The sequence below is a fragment of the Saccoglossus kowalevskii genome, chromosome 19, assembly GCF_978046115.1.
Source record: "Saccoglossus kowalevskii chromosome 19, keSacKowa6.1, whole genome shotgun sequence".
Classification (NCBI taxonomy): Eukaryota; Metazoa; Hemichordata; class Enteropneusta; family Harrimaniidae; genus Saccoglossus; species Saccoglossus kowalevskii.
Genome location: NC_140659.1, coordinates 26,065,650 through 26,087,660, shown reverse-complemented (window position 1 = coordinate 26,087,660; position 22,011 = coordinate 26,065,650). Strand labels below are relative to the sequence as shown.

Below are 22,011 nucleotides of genomic sequence, written 5' to 3'. Positions count from 1 at the left end.
TAAATAATAAAACATAGGGTAAACGGGAACATGTATATGTTAAATAATAGAACATAGGGTAAACGGGAACATATAAGTGATAAATAATAGAACAGAGATTAAACGGGAATATGTATATGTTAAATAATAGAACATAGGGTAAACGGGAACATGTATATGTTAAATAATAGAACATAAATTAAACGGGAATATGTATATGCTAAATAATAGAACATAGGGTAAACGGGAACATATAAGTGATAAATAATAGAACAGAGATTAAACGGGAATATGTATATGATAAATAATAGAACATGAATTAAACGGGAATATGTATATGTTAAATAATAGAACATAGGGTAAACGGGAACATGTATATGTTAAATAATAGAACATAGGGTAAACGGGAACATGTATATGTTAAATAATAGAACATAGGGTAAACGGGAACATGTAAGTGATAAATAATAGAATATAAATTAAACGGGAATATGTATATGTTAAATAATAAAACATAGGGTAAACGGGAACATGTATAAGATAAATAATAGAACATAGATTAAACGGGAATATGTATATGTTAAATAATAGAACATAGGGTAAACGGGAATATGTATATGTTGAATAAGAGAACATAGGGTAAACGGGAGCATGTATATGTTAAATAATAGAACATTGGGTAAACGGGAACATGTATATAATAAATAATAAAACATAGGGTAAACGGGAACATGTATATGTTAAATAATAGAACATAGGGTACATGGGAACATATAAGTGATAAATAATAGAACAGAGATTAAACGGGAATATGTATATGTTAAATAATAGAACATAGGGTAAACGGGAACATGTATATGTTAAATAATAGAACATAAATTAAACGGGAATATGTATATGTTAAATAATAGAACATAGGGTAAACGGGAACATATAAGTGATAAATAATAGAACAGAGATTAAACGGGAATATGTATATGATAAATAATAGAACATAAATTAAACGGGAATATGTATATGTTAAATAATAGAACATAGGGTAAACGGGAACATGTATATGTTAAATAATAGAACATAGGGTAAACGGGAACATGTATATGTTAAATAATAGAACATAGGGTAAACGGGAACATGTAAGTGATAAATAATAGAATATAAATTAAACGGGAATATGTATATGTTAAATAATAAAACATAGGGTAAACGGGAACATGTATAAGATAAATAATAGAACATAGATTAAACGGGAATATGTATATGTTAAATAATAGAACATAGGGTAAACGGGAATATGTATATGATAAATAATATATAACAGCGTACATGGGAACATACATATATTAAATAAATAAACATAGACTGAACGGAGACATGTATATGTTAAATAATAGAACATAGTGTAAACAGGAACATGTATATGTTAAAAAATTTAACAACGGGTAAACGGTGACATGTATATGATAAATTACAAAACACAGAGTGAACGGGAACATGTATATGATAAATAACAGAACATAGGGTTATCGGGAGAAAATAACATCTAACGAGCTGCGGTTATTGCCATTGTATTTATAGTTGAATGTATATGTTGACATTTGAGCAGAAATGCCCGGTTTCAGCTAGTACTTTAAAGCAATCTGATTAAAATCTGATGTAGTGTACGGGCTTTAATTATTTTGGCTATAAACTTATTTTAATTTTATTTTTTATTACTTTTGTTATTAATGCCCTTTTATTTTATTATTTTACTTTGATTTTGATTTTGTGATTTTTTTTAATTCCGCCCTACCTACATCTGAACCGATGCCTATGTAACGAGATTTCAACGAGACGCACTATCTACGATTTTAGTCAACGAATCACAGACCTCCTTCTATAGCGCACATGATGACGTCACCGGGCAGAGCCTGGTGGCAAACACACAAATAAAATGGCGGATTATACCGACCGAGAAAAACACGGCTTTTCGGTAAGTTTATCATTGTCAAATGCAACGAAAGTCATTTTTATGTTAATATTGTGGCTCGAATGGTTCGACTTTAGATCGTTATTTTGCATAGTTATTCTGGGAGTGACGATTTTGTTTCCACCGGTTCGACCGAACACCAGTGTCTTTTTCCAGTCGCCTGCCCTGGAGACGGGTGATGTTTTGTTGACGATCGGGCCAAAATCGTCTACGGTATTGAAGCCTTAGCTGTAAATATTCATCAAATTGTATCAACATTTTGTACATTATACAATAACACTTTATTAAAGTAATTGAGCTGATTTGAGCTGTTTTGAAATACACCCCCTATTTTGAGAATCTCGGGAAAACAAGCAAAAAATACCCCCTTTTCTACGATTTTCTCGGGGAAATGTTCCCGAGACAGATCGTCAAAAAGTAACCTCTTTGCCGAGAAAATGGGAACGCGCATGCGGCCCCCTATGGATCCTGAGTGGGGGGGGGGGGGCTGGCGAAGATGTATCTGGAAGTGTACACATTTGTTGGAAGTGAAAAAAATATTCAATGAAATGACAAAAATTGTAAAATGCTGTGGAATTTCTTTCTCAAATAAAAATATACTAGCAATTTTCTATTAATGGTTTATTCAAGTGGACAAAATATAAATGTACAGAAAGATTGCCCGTATACACTGAAAAGTAAGCAACCTACAGCCTGTATAAAAGGGGGACTGTGATTGGCTGTTACTTACGCGAGATTTGAACGGGACTTGCATAGGCGTCGGACCAGATGTAGGTAGGGCGGAATTAAAAAAAAATCAAAATCAAAGTAAAATAATAAAATAAAAGGGCATTAATAACAAAAGTAATAAAAAATAAAATTAAAACAAGTTTATAGCCAAAATAATTAAAGCCCGTACACTACATCAGATTTTAATCAGATTGACTTTAAAGCATCTTTTGCGGACAGGTTTGATGATCGGCCCTTCTCATGTGCGACACACAGCCTCAATAAGATGGAGACCAACTTGTATCCTGTTATACAACAACTGTCGCTATGTTCGTTGCATTATGTATTACCAGTTTACGGCAGCTGACTGTGGCTTACCCTATTGCTCCGCAAATTGATACATTCTTCAAGAACACAAATAGGCTTGAAGGCATTTTACCCGCAAAATGATGTCAGGTGTTCGAAAAAGAGTGAGCACATCCTGTCCCGTATGTGGCACCCACAATAAATCTAACTAACTCGTAACGAGGAAAATGTCGCAGCTAGGAAGTCAATGTACCCTAAATAAATCTATTCCCAGGGAGTCTTTGTATTATTTATTCAAACTGGCTTATAGAACTACATCAATAAAACAAAAGACTTCTAGAATCATTGTATGCCGTAAAAAAGGAGAAAAATCATATGTGAAATAAAGAAGTTCTTCATATTTTTTTTCAAAAACCTATAAACGACTGATTTTTGTGTTTTATGACTATTATCGAGAGCATCAGAAGTCACACTTTCTTTTTTCTATTCAGTGTATTGAGTCAGTGACGTAGTAAGCACATTAGTGTATAGGCAATTCTTCTGTGGTTTTATTAATATAAAAGCCTGATATAGTACATTCATTTCAATATAATCACTATGTTTACTGGGCTCCCTGCCGTCAATATCTGTCAAGACAGATGAGCAAACCACTGTGAAGATTTAATACATGACTACGAAATACTTTTACAGGTTTTCTTTTTCACGAATTAGGCAGGAGACAAGTTAAATGTAATATTATACATGATGTTCGATAGTGATCAATGTATAAAATATATGCGGTGTTCCATTCGCTGTACAAACCTTCAATGGCGCCTAGCTACAACTGAGTAAAATCGCATGGAAAGGCACTATATATCGCCACGTGAAACAGGGAACGGCATGCGCGATGTTATGTAACGTTGATTTCTTTTGGGGTATTCGTATAAGTGGTTATGACAATATCTTACACCCCCAATGTACCACTGCTGGATTAACCAAACCTCTACCAAATTTAAATCTCGAACGATCACATTGTAATCAACGTGAGTCAATAGGATATTCCAGTTACACCTGTATTAACATCGAAGTACAACGCATTTACAAGGTAAATAAACTACGAACGGTTCACACTGAGAAAAATGAACCGACGTTTTAAAAAGAGTAAATATATTGCATGACATCTCTATGCGACGAAATTTTAAAATAAAATAATCAAAGTTCCGAATTGGTATTTCAATCTCGTTATTTGCGAGATGAGACCCTGGGGATCAATTGTATTATTTATATACAGGTATGCGAAGCACTGACTTTAGGTGAAATCATGGCCCGGAAGGCCAAATTCCTCAAAAAAAAAAAACAACCCATTGAAACAAATTATCAAAAAAACGACCCCTCGATGCAAACTTTCAAGAAAAACCAACCTCTTAAAATTGTTTAAACATGGCTTTGATTCCTGACAAGTCCAAAAAAGCCAACCCCTGACCCTTGAAAATGTAAAAAAGGAACTCGTTCAATTTAAAACATACTTTACATACCCCTTTGGGTGCCTCGCATAGACTTGGGTAGGTTTATACTAGTAACCCTCCCCAGGATGAGATTCGGGTTCCTTGATTGTGTAGTTTATCGGCACGACTCTTTGATTAAAACGCAATCGACAGAAGGGGTTTCATAAAATGTTACTGTTACACAATGCCCGACTTTTGACCTTCATGTTCGGCTTGTTCGATGTCGATGATACAGACGCGTAGAGCAATTAGTAAGCAACATTTTTTGTGGCGTGTACATTTCAGCTCGGTATGGCTATACGCTAATCATGCAAGCCATTAAGTTTAATCCACGACGACAGTACGAGTTCAACCATGTATAAAAAGTACTGATTAGAGCGCGTTTGGAATTACAACAAAAAAATATTTTGTTTTTACACTTCAATCTACATTTATCTAAGGATGCATGCTTGGAACTGTAGTACAATGGAGACAATTAAGTCTGAGTAAGGAAATAAGACATACATGAACTAAATAGACATCGCTCCGTGTTTGTTGTAAATTAAATCATTGAGCTTGGTGACAATCTCAGATTCGGCCTTCAAACTCTTGGCCAATCATATATATGTCTCTCGTGAATGACCAATCCGATACAACAACCTTCGACCTATTAGCCAACTATATATCTCCCTTATGAGACCAATCACATATGGCCGGATGTATAATATAGACAGACATAGTGCGTCTTAATTGACCAATGGTAATGAAGTTATGAACACCATTGTTGCTCGAATTCAAAGTGGATAGAAGTATGCCATTGATTTGTGTTTCAATAAATTTGTTCAACTGTTAATAGCTGTTGTCTTTTCGGTATCTTGTCATCATTCCGAAGAATGTTACTCCACAGTAACACGGTATCTGTACTATATCTCGGAAAACTATGAAGCTTCACAAACGCAGTTCAGTATGCACTATTAATTCTGTAATCCTTTACTCTTCGAACCGGCAGCAACGTTCCTCAATTAGTTTTCGAGATTCAATCGTCAACGATTTTATCAGTTTCAGCAAGGCTATTAACATTTTTTGTTTGAAAAAAGAAAACAGTTTCAGTTTCTCCATGAATGCACTATTCTAAGATAAGACGCAATAGAGTAGAGCCGTGATTCTTTCTGAACCAAGTCACGTACTTGACTGATGGTATGGACGAGCTCTTGTCCCCAGTAATAATTAATTACCATAAAGTGTGGGCGGTGAGTCCAATTGTTAACGTTGTACTCTGAGAAGAACCGTCTCAACCGAGTTCCATTCGTGGTACAATTATATGTCATAGCTTGGTATATTAAATGCTATAATCCGACACTGGGACCATTTTTACTACACATAACGTTGTTTTAATACTTTGTTTGTGAGTGGTAGTGCCTTTTACACGTTCATTTAACTACACAATAACAACGTAACACATCATCAAGTTACGACACTGCTCTGAACATCGATATCAAATACATCGAGTAAACGACGATACGTACTCATTACAACACCCCATAACGTGTCTTTATCATCGTTGCATTTCTTCTCTGCACGTTCAAGCCATATTATATGATTTATCATTCTATTCATGGCCAACTATAACGCGTTACAGAACGAGACAAGCCATTTATCTCTCAGAGATATTGCGCCAAGAGAATTAACCTTAATTAACTTATTTAATTAATATTGTCGTTTGAGAATCTTGTCGTAAAAGATTGATGCATTCCACAATTGTCTCATACGTAGAAGATTTTTTTCACTACAGATAATAACCAACATAAATTTGAATACGCGCCCTTTATTAGTCCTACTAAAGACGATGAATTTGAAGGAGGTGCATGCTTGGACCGTATTGACTACCATTTTCTTGTCCTGTTTTGTAAGATGTTCAACTATGTGAGTGTATAGAATTAAGTCAACTTTCGTAACAAATCATTAACACATCATTATCAGTGAAATTTGTCTCTTTAGTATTCTTGTTTATAAATATTGTATTATACAATAGTTGTAGCTATGAACGAGGATGAATATTATGGTGGATTTTTTTAGACATAGTCACGTGACAATGAAACTGCATTATCTTTCTTTATAACTGCTTAAATAATTAATTGTCCATAGTGTAAATGAAATGTCTATACGTGAAATGACGTCATCAACGCAATGAATGGTAGATAAGTTGAATTTCCCGCATACGTTGTTGTTTGACATATTAATTGGATCTAATTTTATTTCTGGGTCAAAATGGTGGAAATACCCTAGGCATATATAATTTGGAATATACTGGACAAAATTTCACAAGGAATGAAACATATTCATCAATTGGTTTAATTATTCATTGTGTTATACGTCACGCACGCCAATATAAATGGCAACTGTTGATACTCTGCACTGTATCGAATAATCAACTCAGCTACAAAAAGGGTCCGTAAAGTACTCCGGATATTTAATAAAGGCCACGCGTCAAAGAATTCAAGATACCCCTAAGCACGTAATACGGTGGGAAAGTAAGTTTATTGTCGCGACGCAATATCTTCCCCATCTCTTTCGCGCTCTCTTTCATTTAATCGGACTTCGTGAAAATAGATGCAATGAATGAAACATTTGTCGTGTATCAAGTCTTGTTAAGGTTGTAAACGTTTATATCACATTGCTAATACGTTCATTATTTAGGTATGATGTCTAAAAAAAGTCAGCGTACGATGTGGCGCCACCGCTTATAAAGTCAGAATTGTAATAAGACCTGATATTAGCGCCGGGGTCTCTTCTTAACACAATAACGGAGCCGATTGCAACACAACGCGAATCAAGTTGTGTCACATTTGTTGCGGTGTTATTTAAAAATGTTCACAAAAAAGATTCTCACGTTTCTTGGAAAAGATTGTAAAATAAGTGAATATCGCTTAGCTTCGCGAGTGTAATATTACAAAATTGTTAGAGGTGACTATTAAATTTTATTGGAGAAGAAATTAATCTCTCAGAATGTTCTCTGTGTAGGTTTGTTCTTCTAAACGTAACCCCATCCCAATTTTTACAACAGTCAACTCGTTGGGAGAAAAGTTGATATTGAGCGTTGTTATAGTGTCTAGTAAGTGCGTTACATTTGTGAATGCATACATTTCTTCGTACAATATTGAACACAGACGGTATAAATGCACAATACGTGAACATGTGTATTCTGTGATGTGTAAATATATCAAGCAAAAGTGATGTTCAGACCGTTTTCCATTCACTGCGAGATCCCGGGTTATGCCTGAAATCCAAGAATGCCAAAACAGAACAAACAAATGTCATACGTTGTAGTGACGTCACACGTCGCATGGGATTCAACAAACGACATACCCAAAGTATTTTGGGGGGATATTTCCACGCATAATAATGTGCTATACACATTTAATGATGGTCAAGTGTGACGAAGTAAGGGTTTCTAAACGCAATATTTTCCTTCTGAAAGGTCAGAATTTCGACATTAAGCTGTAAACAAATCGAATTCAAAATCAAATCGTTCGATTTTTTTTCTGACAGACGTTCAGTCCCCGTCTATCACGCTCTACGCGAGGTCTCGCAGTAAGCGGAAACTTACCGATTACAAATTATTCATATGCTAATAATGATAATTTCTGTGACGGGGAACGTCGCGTATTGATAAATAGATAGACATATATTCACTTTACGACTCAGCACATTAACGTGACTCATGCGTGGCCTACCTGGCTGTATTCTTGAAACCTCGATATCGTTGTCGCGGATCACCCAGAAATTAATAGGATCATGACCGGCTATTATCTTCTGCCTAGTAGAAGTCGAAGCATGAGTCGGACTGGTGCTTGATGCCGAGCCCGATGACCGGCGCGATGGCGTGTTCAGATAGTCCATCTCTTTGTTTCGATGGTCGTAATATCCGCCCGACTTTCTCCGATGCCGTTTGAAACAGTAACAACATGCGAATAGCTGATTCCATTGGAACTTAGCGATGGCCGCATACATTCCGGAGATTTAGACTTACATTCACGCACACATATATTGTTATATTCCGCAGTCAGGCAAATAAAAGCTTGCGAGTGGAGAATGTCAGCGATTCGGGTAGATGCGTTGCACACTTGTAAGTACTGCGTTATGGTTTGGCGTTTACGTGGGTTTCATTCAGTTAGATAAGATTCTGACGACTAATGTTAAGACAGATCCCGGATGTGTCGGCATTGTTAGTTGAAATCATTGCATCTTTTGTTAGTTAAACATTCTGTGTGCGTAACTCTTGTATAAATTCCGCACTGACAATTGCAATCCCGCGCGCCCGATCCACTACCACATATGACGTCACTCGGCCTCCCATCCAGTCAAAATGGCTCATACACACAAACCCCTGGCGTTCGCGGTTATATATGTAGCGATGGTCGAGGAATATTGACTAATACCGTGCGGCAATGCTCCAACTTCGTATCTTTGTCTTGGTGTGTTTCGCTATCTCGACTCGTTGCTGGGAAAGCGTGTGGGTGTGTAAAAATGACGTCACGGCGATCTGAAATGAACCAAATAAAAGAGTCAGTGAGTGTCGATGGCTTAGCCGAGTTGTATTTACGTACAATCAAGTCTGTAATTTAAGGTCCACGAAATCGAGCCCTTCGTCATGTCACGTGACATGTCAAATAATTGACATGAAGTAGGCCTGTGCCATGTGTTTAGTGTCCCAAAGTAGAGGTTCTTGGATATAGCGAGTCCCCTTGTCTGGTAATAACATCAATTCTCATAACAATTTTAATGGTATTTTCGAGAGAAAATGCATTGGAAACCACGAAGTAGTACTACTTGTAATGCTACATCGGCGAAGCATCTCTTTCATCCGTCTTCAAATCCAGACAAGGGTCTTTTTATCAATCTCGACCTTAATTGAAGTTTTATTCCGTTGCTTAGCAGTCAGCATGAGTAGACGCTCAACATATATATAGAAATATTATTAAAAACTATGACAGGTAAATTAACGTAATCGATTTAATATTATAAGTAAAATCCTATTTAAAAAAAGGGTCGTAACCATCAATTGTTGGCGCTTGAGGCGGATCAATGTAAGTTATTTGGAACACTGCTTGCTGAAGAATCACGATAACAATGAATGACTTATATAGAATTCAATGAGACAATACAAAATCCCGTGACACAATTATGTATTTTCAAAGGGACAATTGCTGGTATATCTTTACATATTTTTAGTTTCTTGATTTTAGGGAAATTGGATTTTTCTTTCTTTCCAAAAGTGTTAAACAGTTCTTTCAAAATCGAAAAATCATTTAACAGTTACAGTACTTTCGAACGACTAGTCATCATCATAAAAAATCATTTTGCAATTTCGCTTGACGTGGTGTCGAATTGCTCCACTGTATGTTAAATTAAATTTAATGTTGTGAAACAAACACAGGTTGTTTTATGTATATATCTTAGAATCTCATTCTAAGGACTATGTTTCATGCTGCAAATGGTATTAGTATCCGATACATTGCTGCAACATCTGCTGAACACGTGACAAATAAAATAAAACGCCATCCGTCTAAATGCCTAATAGACGCAAAACAAAATAATATATGTATTATTTTCCCGGCGCAAAATATCCTCAGAAAGCACTCCTGTGTACACTGAACTCAACATTTTAATCGACATCTTTACTAATAGTGTAGAGTCACCAAGTATGAATTGGCGCCTGTTATTTGTTTTTTTAAATGTGGTATTAAATGCGGAGCTAAAAGGTTTTCAGTTCATTTGAAGGTGTAATATCCTGTCTAGAATATAGACGTCGTTGCGTAATGACAATAACAAAAAAGCGGCAATTCGGAAGGTAATACAATTGATACGTAAGTGGTGAGAGGTTTAGCGCGGCCCCGTCAGCAACATCACAGAGCGAAACGAGAACATCTCTAGAGCTTCCTCTCCACCATCACAAGACAAATCTTATAATATAATAAATAATAAATAATAAATAATAAATAATAAATAATACGGCACTAAAGTTCGTGGTGCGTAGTGCGTAGCTAGGTAAGTTTGAGCCGGGGGTTAACGCGACAAGTCGGTGGACAAGTGACCAATATATTGATATGATTTATTAACGGTAAAACTTGTCCATCTTCAGACGATCTAAACCCAATTGATATATAAACTGCATGCCCATTATGAGCTAGCGCCAAGTTCATGTAAACCAACACGAACACGAGACGTTCTAAATCAGATTCATCTATACGTTATTTTAATAGAGAGACACTCATATGATCGTCTAGTCCTAGACGATTACGTTCAAAAACGTTTCCTTATACGGCAGAGGTTACCCTATCAAGTATAAATCGAAATATTATAATACATTATAGTATCGACCTAACCTCAAATCGTTCCTCAAACGTCAAGGCAGACGGAGATGTTATCAATAAGGTTGAATTTGTTGGTATTCAATGAAGATGAAACAATTGCGTCGGTGTGCAACATCTCCAATTGTATTAGCAATTCTTAGAAACTGACTGTGAGCACTGAATTTGAATCAATCATCGGCAACAGAGCGTTTTCATATCTCACTTAGCTTTAGGCATTAGGTCTCAACAGATGCTACCGGGGCTGTCGAGTTATTACGCCCACACCGTCCTCCTCATTCCAGTAGTACAATGTCTGTTAAACCACTTCTCGTCCAGATTCTGTGTCGTGATTGGTTAATACGCTGTCATGTGGTGTTACCTAATTTTACTCTGTTCCCAGATATCAATGAAACAGTTGCTGGACTGCTTAAAAAAATACGACTATTTGGCAACACATCGGTTAATCGCATTAATCAGGTGATGTTTGTAAACATTAAACATGTCTGCAGAAGACGACGTCTAACTTTAGGAATTGGCATAGCTAGTTTCCAGTAAGGATTCTGAGAAGACAAAGAGCATAATTAGCGGGGCCGTAAATACACTGTATAATTTCTAAATTTATAAGGTAACAGTTTTGGACATAGATTGCAAGTTTCCCACCGAGACGTGTCTGATTGCACGCAAATTATGTGTACTCAAAGCAATGGTCAGAATTATGCAAAGAAATCGATGATCAGTATATTTTATCCTTGCAATCGTAGACATGAAAATATTCTCACTTCCGTACCGTAAATGATAAATCAGGATTTATGCTCGTTGTATTATCTATCGCGGCTGGTAATATAGAGCGATTGTGATATTAGACTGAAACCCTGTAAATTCACTTTGAGTCGAGTCGCTCGTGAAGTACACAAGAAACTGGAGAAATCTCAATCAATTTTCTACAGCGCTTTAACACTGACCAATGCCCAACGTTAGAACAGTAATTCGATCTCTGGTATGGCAAAGCATATGCCTATTGACAAAAACCTACTTCGACAGAAAATGATGAAGATATCAAAAGAATCGCGACAATTAACGTTACACTAACCAATGCCTTCGTGCGACAACTGTAGCAACGTAATCTTGGACACCGAAGGATTAGAAATATGTTACAAAATAGGAGTTAGTGGACAGCGCACCAACACCAGGGGGGTAATTCGTTAGTACCAGATTCACCTATCATGTCTTTGTTACGGGAAGAGCATATACTCAATGAACTTATGAACTTACTCTCATTCTATTTCACATCAGTATACATTTACAACAATAACTTTAAATTATCATTTTATTTCATGTGTAGTACACATTCACAATAATTAATTAATACGACATATTTAATATACATGTATAGTTGAGCAAGTTAATTATTCAAATGTCATATTTCATGTGGAAAACAGTTAATCTGACGTGTTATAAAACACATATTGACTGGCCTTAATCGGGCAACAGTGAACGCCTGTTAGTCGCTTCCGTGTTTCGAGAAAATAGGTTTGTATTAAATGATTTACAGTCCCTCGGGGGAAACAAGCGTACACTGTTGACCCCATGGTCGGTCAATAGGTGTATGATGTTAGTCTAATGAGTAGGTCTGAGATATTTTTCTAGTAACTTCACTCCTGGAAATGATAACGTTACAGTAAAGTGGAGATTGAAGCCACTTTTTCTGAATCATTATTTTCAGTGTTCATATTATCTTGTTTCACATAACGTGCGCACACACCTTCGTGTACTAATCACATCTTACCATGTATGCTTTCAACCTTTAATTAATGTGCATACGTAATTATTGTATTAAATGCTTGCATTTTGTTCTTATGTTTTAATATCCTAAATCAATACCAGGAAGTCAATGTTCTTCATTTCGCTGTCTGTAAAAGTGGGTTAGGTTTATTTATAGTGAATCTTCGAACGGGGGTATTTTATGTTTAATGATCGCCTGGGCATGAAAGTACTCGCTGTCATTAGGCTCAGTTGCGACGTTAACAAGGTTTCTCAATCACCGTAGAAACGTGATCAATCTCCAATACTCGAATGCAGTCTCAGTGAAAGCACGTGCTCACCAGAGACTGGAAGTATCGACTTGGAAAGCAAATACCCGACCAATGACAAAAGACTATATTGCGAGGGAGAATAATTCGCACTCAAAATAGAAATGAGAATATTCTGGTTAAACCTCGTCTCGTTGAACAGTTATCAAATTGGAAATATGACTGTAACCGTACTATGAGACGAAGAGGTGAGTCAACGAGATGTAGTTTGTATAAATGAGTGGAAGAATTACTGGTAGTAAATTAAAGGCAATAATGTGATTTATTGCTCGTGTTTATATGACGTGTCCCAGTTCCATCTTCTACGTATCTGATGATGTCGCGTAATGGTGGGTATCCAATGAAATGAACAATATATATCAGTGTTTCCACCATAATGTGCGCTCTAGCACACAGCTGGTACAAGGACATTACTCAATTCCCATAGGCAACAGTTTTTAAGTTTTGTCCGATATTCGAACATTCATTGAGTTATATGGTTCACGATTTACTGTTATATTTACGGAAAGATCTTTGGTAAGGATTAGTATTGGGGAATAATTGTTTTGTTTTAACTGAAATTAAACTACGATGTACACACGTAAGAATTTATAAGTCACAGGTCACGGCTAATGTGTTGTTTTGATCACGTGTTCGACGAATTAGAGATGTTCTGTTTTTTCAGTTCTGAATTATGGCTGGCGTTAATTGAGTTTCTTCCCACAGAAGTGAAATAATTTAAAACGTTGGTAATAAGAAAACAGCGTGGACTGTCAGTAATTACCTAGCCACACACTGACTTGTTATAACACAGACAAGCTGTTTTAACAGACACTATACGAATACCAATGTAAATACACACACTGTTCTTCAGCTAGAATGCCACGAAATCACGCATGCGTATATGTCTAATTACATTGCAGCGCGCGTCATTCTGTTTAAACTCTGGCCCTCTAGCGCTTCCTGTCATAACACAATGATTGGCAGTTGAAATATTCATTTAAACCTTATTGTATATCTAAATTGACAGCATTCAACGCAGCCATCAAATGTCGCGTAGTATCTATATTTTAAAAGGATTCCGAACTCAACGTAAATGGCAAAGATCTCTGCGCTTTTTGAATTGCATGCGCATGGAGCATGAACGTCACCGTCAAGAACATACCACTCTGTGTGGTCAGATTTCATCTACCATCTTTAGGAACAATGTGTATGTATTGCAAAACTTTTCACAAGAATAATATAGCCATCTCCTCTTTGAGGTTGGATGATTCCAGGGGACCATCACTGTACACTGATCTCTCAGTGGTAGGTTTTACACATCCACAGTCAATTGTCTGCGTTATTATTGTTCCGCAAAAATCAGAAAGATCATGCATCGGATATGCAAATTTGATAATTAATATGCAACGCATATCTACAGTAATCTTAAGTCACGAAAATGCATATGGAAAGCCTGCATGACGTCAAGCGATCTTTATCTTCGTGAAATGTACTAATTTTCATGGACAACCATGGTATTCATTCAAGGCACTGCCATGGTGACGTAACTCACTGTGTACTATATTGCACAACTGGAAATGAATAATTCTTAGCCACGAGCACATGTTCGACCTCGATGACATGTTAGATCAGGGTTGCTTGCTTCAATTATTGAAATCGCTTCAATTATTAGAGTAGAAGCAGAATATTCCCTTTCTTTAAAAACAGAGTCAGTGATAATCGGCTTTCAAGATTTCACTACGATAAGCCCATTACAAAATACAGAATGCGATAATCAAAATGACCTTTTATCTAATCAATGCGAGAGAAATTCTGCTTATCAACTTGCGCCGTGCATCAACACTGCCGTCCACGCCCGGGAGCAGACAATATATTCAAATTGCACACAAACCGTACCAACCCATGAGACTGCGCTCTGTATCACTTTCAACAAATCTTCAGAACCGTTTACCTAATCAAAATCAATAGATTGCATACAACATACTAAACCACAGATGTATTTGTGTTAATGGTCACAGAAAAAAACGTTGTACCTGACCTGTTGGCATTATGATTGAATGAGTGAGATTACTCAAAGACTGAACCGTGGGCGTTTATATCCACGCCATTCCATGTGTTTGGCTGGGTCTATGATAAAGATACAAATGTAGTATAAACAAACAGCATTCTTTATTATGTGATGCAGATATATCACTATGTGATGCCGGCGTATCACTATGTGATGCAGCCATTTCGCTATGTGATGCAGACATGTCACTATGTGATGCAGACATATTATTATGTGGCGCCGACATATCAATATGTGATGCAGCCATTTCACTATGTGGTGCAGACATTTAATCATGCGATGCAGACATGTCACTATGTGATGCAGACGTTTAATCATGTGATGCAGACATACCACTATGTGATACAAACATTTCTTTATGTGAAGCTATAGTACTGTGATGTAGACACATCATCCTCATTATCATCATCATCATCACCATCATCATAAAAAATCATAAAAATCTTTTTATAACGTAAATCTTTAACTGTAGAAAAATTAGACTCTCTATTGGGATGAATAATTGACTATAATAGCAAAACTGCCCACTCTAGCCTGAACACGTGTCCGAAAAAAAATTACTGTTCTCTTGCATAGTTTATTTTTAGAAAGTGTATCATTGGAGAAATGTCTGTCAAAATCATTTTTATTTTTGTTTATAATACAAGGAAAGTGATATCAACGTGCCCAGTGATAGTAGCATTCATGACGTGACAGCGTGTACGTCGACTTATTGTTTTTGAACATTGACGACGTGTCTCGACTCAAAAAGGTAGTTATTATTTCAGCTTTGTAAAAGATATGTACCACTTCTGCCCATGACGTTTACATACACCGACCTTTTAATAACCAGATAAAGCTGCCGATTATTCGAGTGGCAATTTGACACTACAAACGATCGGGCAATATACAATGGACATCAACAGTGACGTCAGGGTGATGGATAATGTTCTGTAAATAGGTCTGAAGTAAATATATGACCTATGGTAAATACGAACTGTTTTCCGTCATCTAATTTCAAATGGCGGAGTTCAAAACAAGTGTATCGCTCAAAGGCTATTGCAGCAAATTTCTCAATTATTACTAAAAACATAATTTTCTTGGTCAAAATATTCAGGTACTAAATCGTTCACAAACATGATATAAAATTCAATGATTGTGGAGGAAAGGAGTAATCAGTGCGCATGCGCTGTAATCTACATTCGGTATTGACCGCATCGTATTGAGCTTAACACAACGTGTTACATAATTCGCGTTCTATAGAGGTAGCTGCCATCGTATGATATATTGCAAATTGCCACGAGTTGTCACCGCTGTGCGACGATACACTTACACAAAATGACAGCCACATCCTTGGAGAAATAGCTATAAATTGATGAGTGCACGTAGTTTGTGCCCACTAACACGCTTTCCAATTGACATTATTGATAGATAACAAGTATCCTCGTGTCATCGTCACATATTATACTTTCTTTTATTTGTAGGTAATAACTGCTTATGCGACCAATTACGGAGGAGACGGTTCCCAATTGTGCTTACGTGTGTTCCTATCAACGTTGACATATTTGTACACTGACGAGTAACCAGATCAGATAATTCTTGTAATAAGCAATTCGTTGCTCTTACGGTGTCCCAACGCTATTAAATATCTAGCCTGTCGCTTCCGTTAAGGATGATGGGGTTCAATTTGTGTTGAGTAAACTCTTTAACAGTTTGTGCTTATATTTGAGTAGTTGTAGCTGCCACTTGGTGGAATGTGGTTCATTTATCATTGAAGGGTACTTTGTTGGGGTTAATAATTTAAAGCGAAGTGGTCGCCACCTGCACACGCGCGGAAATTGAAATTAAGCGACGATAACAACGCATGTTAAAAACGCAAATGCTCATGGGTAGACGCATTTTTTTTGTAAACCACGCTACGCTAAGGAAATTTGAAGATCATTATTTCTGGTGGGTCTGAAAAAATCCTGATGGCATCGGATGAGAGTGCATAACTATTGTTTGAAATGCAGTCCCTTGCATCTTCAAAATGACAATTATCCAAGATTTGTTGTCTTTGCACTAGTAATTTACATTCAACGAATTGGGTTTCATCTGAAAACTACTGTATACACGCACTGTTTTGATACACATGAAGAATTGTGATTTATATCATTATTAAACGCTGAAACCCTTTGTGACAACAAAATCTGCCCCTCAAAATGCAGCAAATAACGTTTCACAGTGTCCAGATTTCAAAATTGTTAAGGAAGAGCATGCCCGGACCCCCTAGTAAGGTTGGTGAGCAGATCTCACTTTCCCGCCTCCTCTGGTCATTCATGAGCCAGCTTCCTTTTTGCTTCTTTTAACGACTTTTTAAAGATGTTAAACCAAAATACATTCACATTGGGCTCTTCACAGATCTCTCAATGCAGTGAATGGAGCAACCCTCATTAAAATCTGATGTAGTGTACGGGCTTTAATTATTTTGGCCATAAACTTATTTTAATTTTATTTTTTATTATATTTGTTATTAATGCTTTTTTTATTTTATTATTTTACTTTGATTTTGATTTTGTGATTTTTTTTAATTCCGTCCTACCATAGACCCTCCAGTAGGGTCTATGGTCCTACCTACATCTGATCCGACGCCTATGTAAGTCCCGTTCAAATCTCGCGTAAGCAACAGCCAATCACAGCCCCCCTTTTATACAGGCTGTCAGTTGCTGACTTTTCAGTGTATACGGGCAAGCTTTCTGTACATTACATTTTGCCCACTTGAATAAACCATTAATAGAAAATTGCTAGTACATTTTTATTTACAGAAGAAATTTTACAATTTTTGTCATTACATTGAATATTTTTTTCACTTCCAACGAATGTGTACACTTCCAGATACATCTTCGCCAGCCAAGGTTCGTTCATTCAGTCATCGCTTCAATTTTACATCAAACACTGAGCATAATTATCTAGAATGGAAGCAAAAAAATGAGTAAATCGTAATGATTAGAACACTGTTAACAGCTATAGTAAACAATGCAAACTGATTTTAAATTGTATAACGGTCACCGGCCCACGGAATCGACGCAGAAAATTGGAGCAAAAAATATCAATTGCGATGTGTTCCAAATAAAAAATATTTTATTCCAGTCCAAATCAGCTCAATTACTTTAATAAAGAGTTATTGTATAATTTACAAAATGTTGATACAATTTGATGAATATTTACAGCTACGGCTTCAATACCGTAGACGATTTTGGCCCGATCGTCAACAAAACATCACCCGTCACCAGGGCAAGCGACTGGAAAAAGACACCGGTGTTCTGTCGAACCGGTGGAAACAAAATCGTCACTCCCAGAATAACTACGCAAAATAACGATCTAAACTCGAACCATTCGAGCCACAATATTAACATAAAAATGACTTTCGTTGCATTTGACAATGATAAACTTACCGAAAAGCCGTGTTATTCTCAGTCGCTAATTATAACGTCGGTATAATCCGCCATTTTATTTGAGTGTGTTTGCCACCTGACTCTGCCCGGTGACGTCATCATGTGCGCTATAGAAGGAGGTCTGTGATTCGTTGACTAAAATCGCCGATAGTGGGTCTAGTTGAAATCTCGTTACATAGGCATCGGATCAGATGTATGTAGGGCGGAATTAAAAAAAAACACGAAATCAAAATCAAAGTAAAATGATAATAAAATAAAAAGGCATTAATAACAAAAGTAATAAAAAATAAAATTAAAATGAGTTTATAGCCAAAATAATTAAAGCCTGTACACTACATCAGATTTTAATCAGATTGTGAATGGAGTAGTTTGGTTTTAATGGCGATGTTAGCGATTGTAATGATGTAATGGTATTAGTTCAAGTTTCTTTTGAAATATGTTTTTATTTTGATCGGAGCACGCATCAGCTTAGACATTATCGCGGTGCCATGTCAATACATACAAATTCGGTCTGATTGTTCTGTTTTCATTTTAATAATATGCAATGATAATAAGACATCTGTAATACGCGGCTATACCTTACACATATTGCAAGAACACGCCTTATTTACTGTCGTGATAACTGATACGACGAGCAAACGAACCACCTGGTCCCATCATTTAATACATTTTATCTGAAACTTGTTTAAGTTCCCTGGGATTATTCACACAGCTTAAATAATCAGATTGTAATTACTGTAGTGTAAACTATTTATTAATGATCTGAATTTGAGTAACGATTTTCACCGCGTTTGAACGTTAGCAATCGTCTATGTTTCCTATTTGATTGTTTGCATTTGATTTATTAGCTTTCGACACCTGCGCTGTTGAATAACGATTCAAAGCTTTGCCTCTTTTCAGAATTACTGGGGCCCGATTAATATATTTCGTGCATATACAAACCATAACATATTTCACATAATGGTCCTAAGTCCCAATCCCAGCGATGTTCTATGAATGACGATCCCATCGTACAAGGTAGTTCGCTGGCATTTGGCCTAATAAACAGAGGCGAAATTATGGATGTTTGACCAATTTCTTGAGGCCATACTTTTTATCCGTAGTTGTGGATGACAGCATAAGCACAGAATTGTAAAATTGATGAGGTAAACTACTGTGACAATCAGAATGAGGTCACAATCGATGTTTGGATCTTTCATTTAACACGACGGGACTTTACCTGGGGTAAGGTGTCCACCAACTTATAAAGTGTTATCCAAAACAGAACCTGTTATATGTATTTTGTATGTGGCTACGAAGAACGATTTGTTGGTGTCACGGGAAGTTACAATCATACGCATGCGTGCCATTTACAAGATAAGCATATCAGTTCGTATTATCCTGTATTTCACGCTTATTAGACACTATTCGTACTAATTGTTTTGTCTAGATCTTTTGGAGCCCGTCGATTCCAGTGAGTAGCTTTTAGTTCGTTAGTAATTAGTTGTATATCTGGAAGACTTGAGGAAATCTAATTTACTTTCCAATATTTGGGCCTTGACGCCACTATTTTATTAAAACTGGGGGCAATTAGAAAATGAAAGTGAAAGCAACTGAGACTTATGAAATTGTTGACGAGTGGCACTTTTGTGTGCATTTACATATCTTCGTATTCCGTAATGTGATGATTATTTTAATTGAAGCTGACATTTTAAAAACTGTGCTATGTCCTCATTTGACGATTGAGTATCAATATAAATTTCAAGAGAGCAAACACACCGTACATTCATATTTTGAACATTAATTATTCAAATTATCTTAAAATGATGAGACGACATGCACCTTACTTGAATATATACGATTTTAAACACAATTTTAACAAACAAAAACAAGGTCAAGGTAACGTCGTTAAGCACTTAAGTGCGATTTTAAAGTTTGGATTCTTATATTTATATTCATATGTCAGAGATGAGTGGGAGAAAGATGACAATGACAATGTCAAATTTCTGACTATATACGCTGTCGGTTTATTCCGAGTCACTAAAAAGGTGGTTGTCAATATTTTGAAAACTATTAACTTGAATATCTACTCATTTCGTCCAAATTTAATTAAAACATCGCCGAATAGGGTCGCTGAATAGGATGAGTGAAGGGTTTTCTATTTTGGCGGGAAATGTGCAGACGACACGATAAAGATACAGATACAGGACGGCGAAATGCACATCAAATAGCGTGCGATACATTACTTTCTCAATTACTATACAAAAAAATAGTTCGTGGTCCGATGAAAATCAACACAATAGAACATTTTCAACTCGTTTTGTAGAATGTAGCTTGATGCTTTCTTTGACACATGAATAGGTTCTATGCAATCGTTTAAAAGATAGATCGGAAATTTACTTAGTCAATGTTATCAATACATTGTATAGTGGCACGTTCGTTGCTATTCACAGTTGTTCAGGCAACACATACGAGATGTAATTTTCTCCAGAATGTTCTTATAAACATTCGTGACTTCATACTCGACAGTGTTCTACTTCTGCCACAAACAACGCTTCCACATGCAGGTTATCAGTGCGCATGACAGAGTGTTTGGTAATGTAATAACAACCACAGACGACCAACGGAAATTAAAACGAGATTTTTTTTAAATGTAATAAAATGAATAGATATATACATACATACATACATAAAACGTTGTATTTGTTGTTTATTTGCCCCTATCTGAAGCTGATAGTAAGTCATTACCAAGATAGTGCGTGGTTTGCTACTTCGCGACAGTCGCCGTGCAGACTTGACTAAGGAGTTTACTGCCCAAAATCATACTGACACGGCGAATTGCATCATGATTCAATCGAATTGCTGGTGTTTGCAGACATTCTATTTTTGCAGTACCGTATTAAATTTTGAAAAAAAAAAACAATCTTTTTTTAGTCATATGATTATTTTTGATTGAACAAGTAGATCAGTCGAAATGTACTCCTGAAATGCTTTCGCATCTAGTTTATTCTACGTAAAGAAAAGAAGACAGGATTACAATTTCGAATTGCCGACATTAATTTCATGAAGTTTGTCGTAATTGAGATTCAATTTGGTTTGAAGAGGAGCATAGCTTTTTACATAAACAGAAGATAAATTACGTGTGATTTGGTATATTTTAGGCAATATAGAACAAATAAAAATAGTACCATCTATAGAAGGTGTTTTAATTCAACATGTCATCTTCTGAAACTGCAATGTTAGTATTTTGCAATTTCAATTAAAGCTGACAAAAATTAGACTAACAGACCAAACAGAATTAATTCAAACTTTCAACAAAATCGATTTTATTATACACCGTACACACATCCGTATTTTTTTGTGTATGACAACAATGATATAAAACACTGATTATCTCAAAAAATCAGACTAACTTGGCTAATTTAGAAAATGAATAGTTAAATTAGAGCGCGTTGTGAGCTCCACTCACAGTTTGAGTAGATCATTATAAAAACACGTTTTGTTATTAAAATGATAAATGATGTCGAAAAGACAAATGATGTTAATTGCTATATAAGTATGTCAAACATTATGCTTCGTGATTTATTCTCACTATGAAACTGAAAAAAATAGACATTTTCTTACATTTAATAAATGTTCGGAACAGTGACTAACTTTCTCTTTTCTGTTAAACCTAGACCTATTAGGTCTATGCCGTAACTTAT

General features: G+C 36.1%; 1 protein-coding gene across 1 annotated transcript in view; it reads right to left on the bottom strand.

The window, feature by feature from the left end:
- Positions 1-22,011, bottom strand: part of LOC100376513 (synaptotagmin-15-like) — a 93,115-nt gene that overhangs the window by 33,515 nt on the left and 37,589 nt on the right. The window contains exon 2 of the mRNA XM_085493664.1: positions 8,157-8,965. Coding sequence (XP_085349790.1) covers positions 8,157-8,433 — 277 coding nt within the window. The 5' untranslated portion in view covers positions 8,434-8,965. The remainder of the gene's footprint in view (positions 1-8,156; positions 8,966-22,011) is intronic.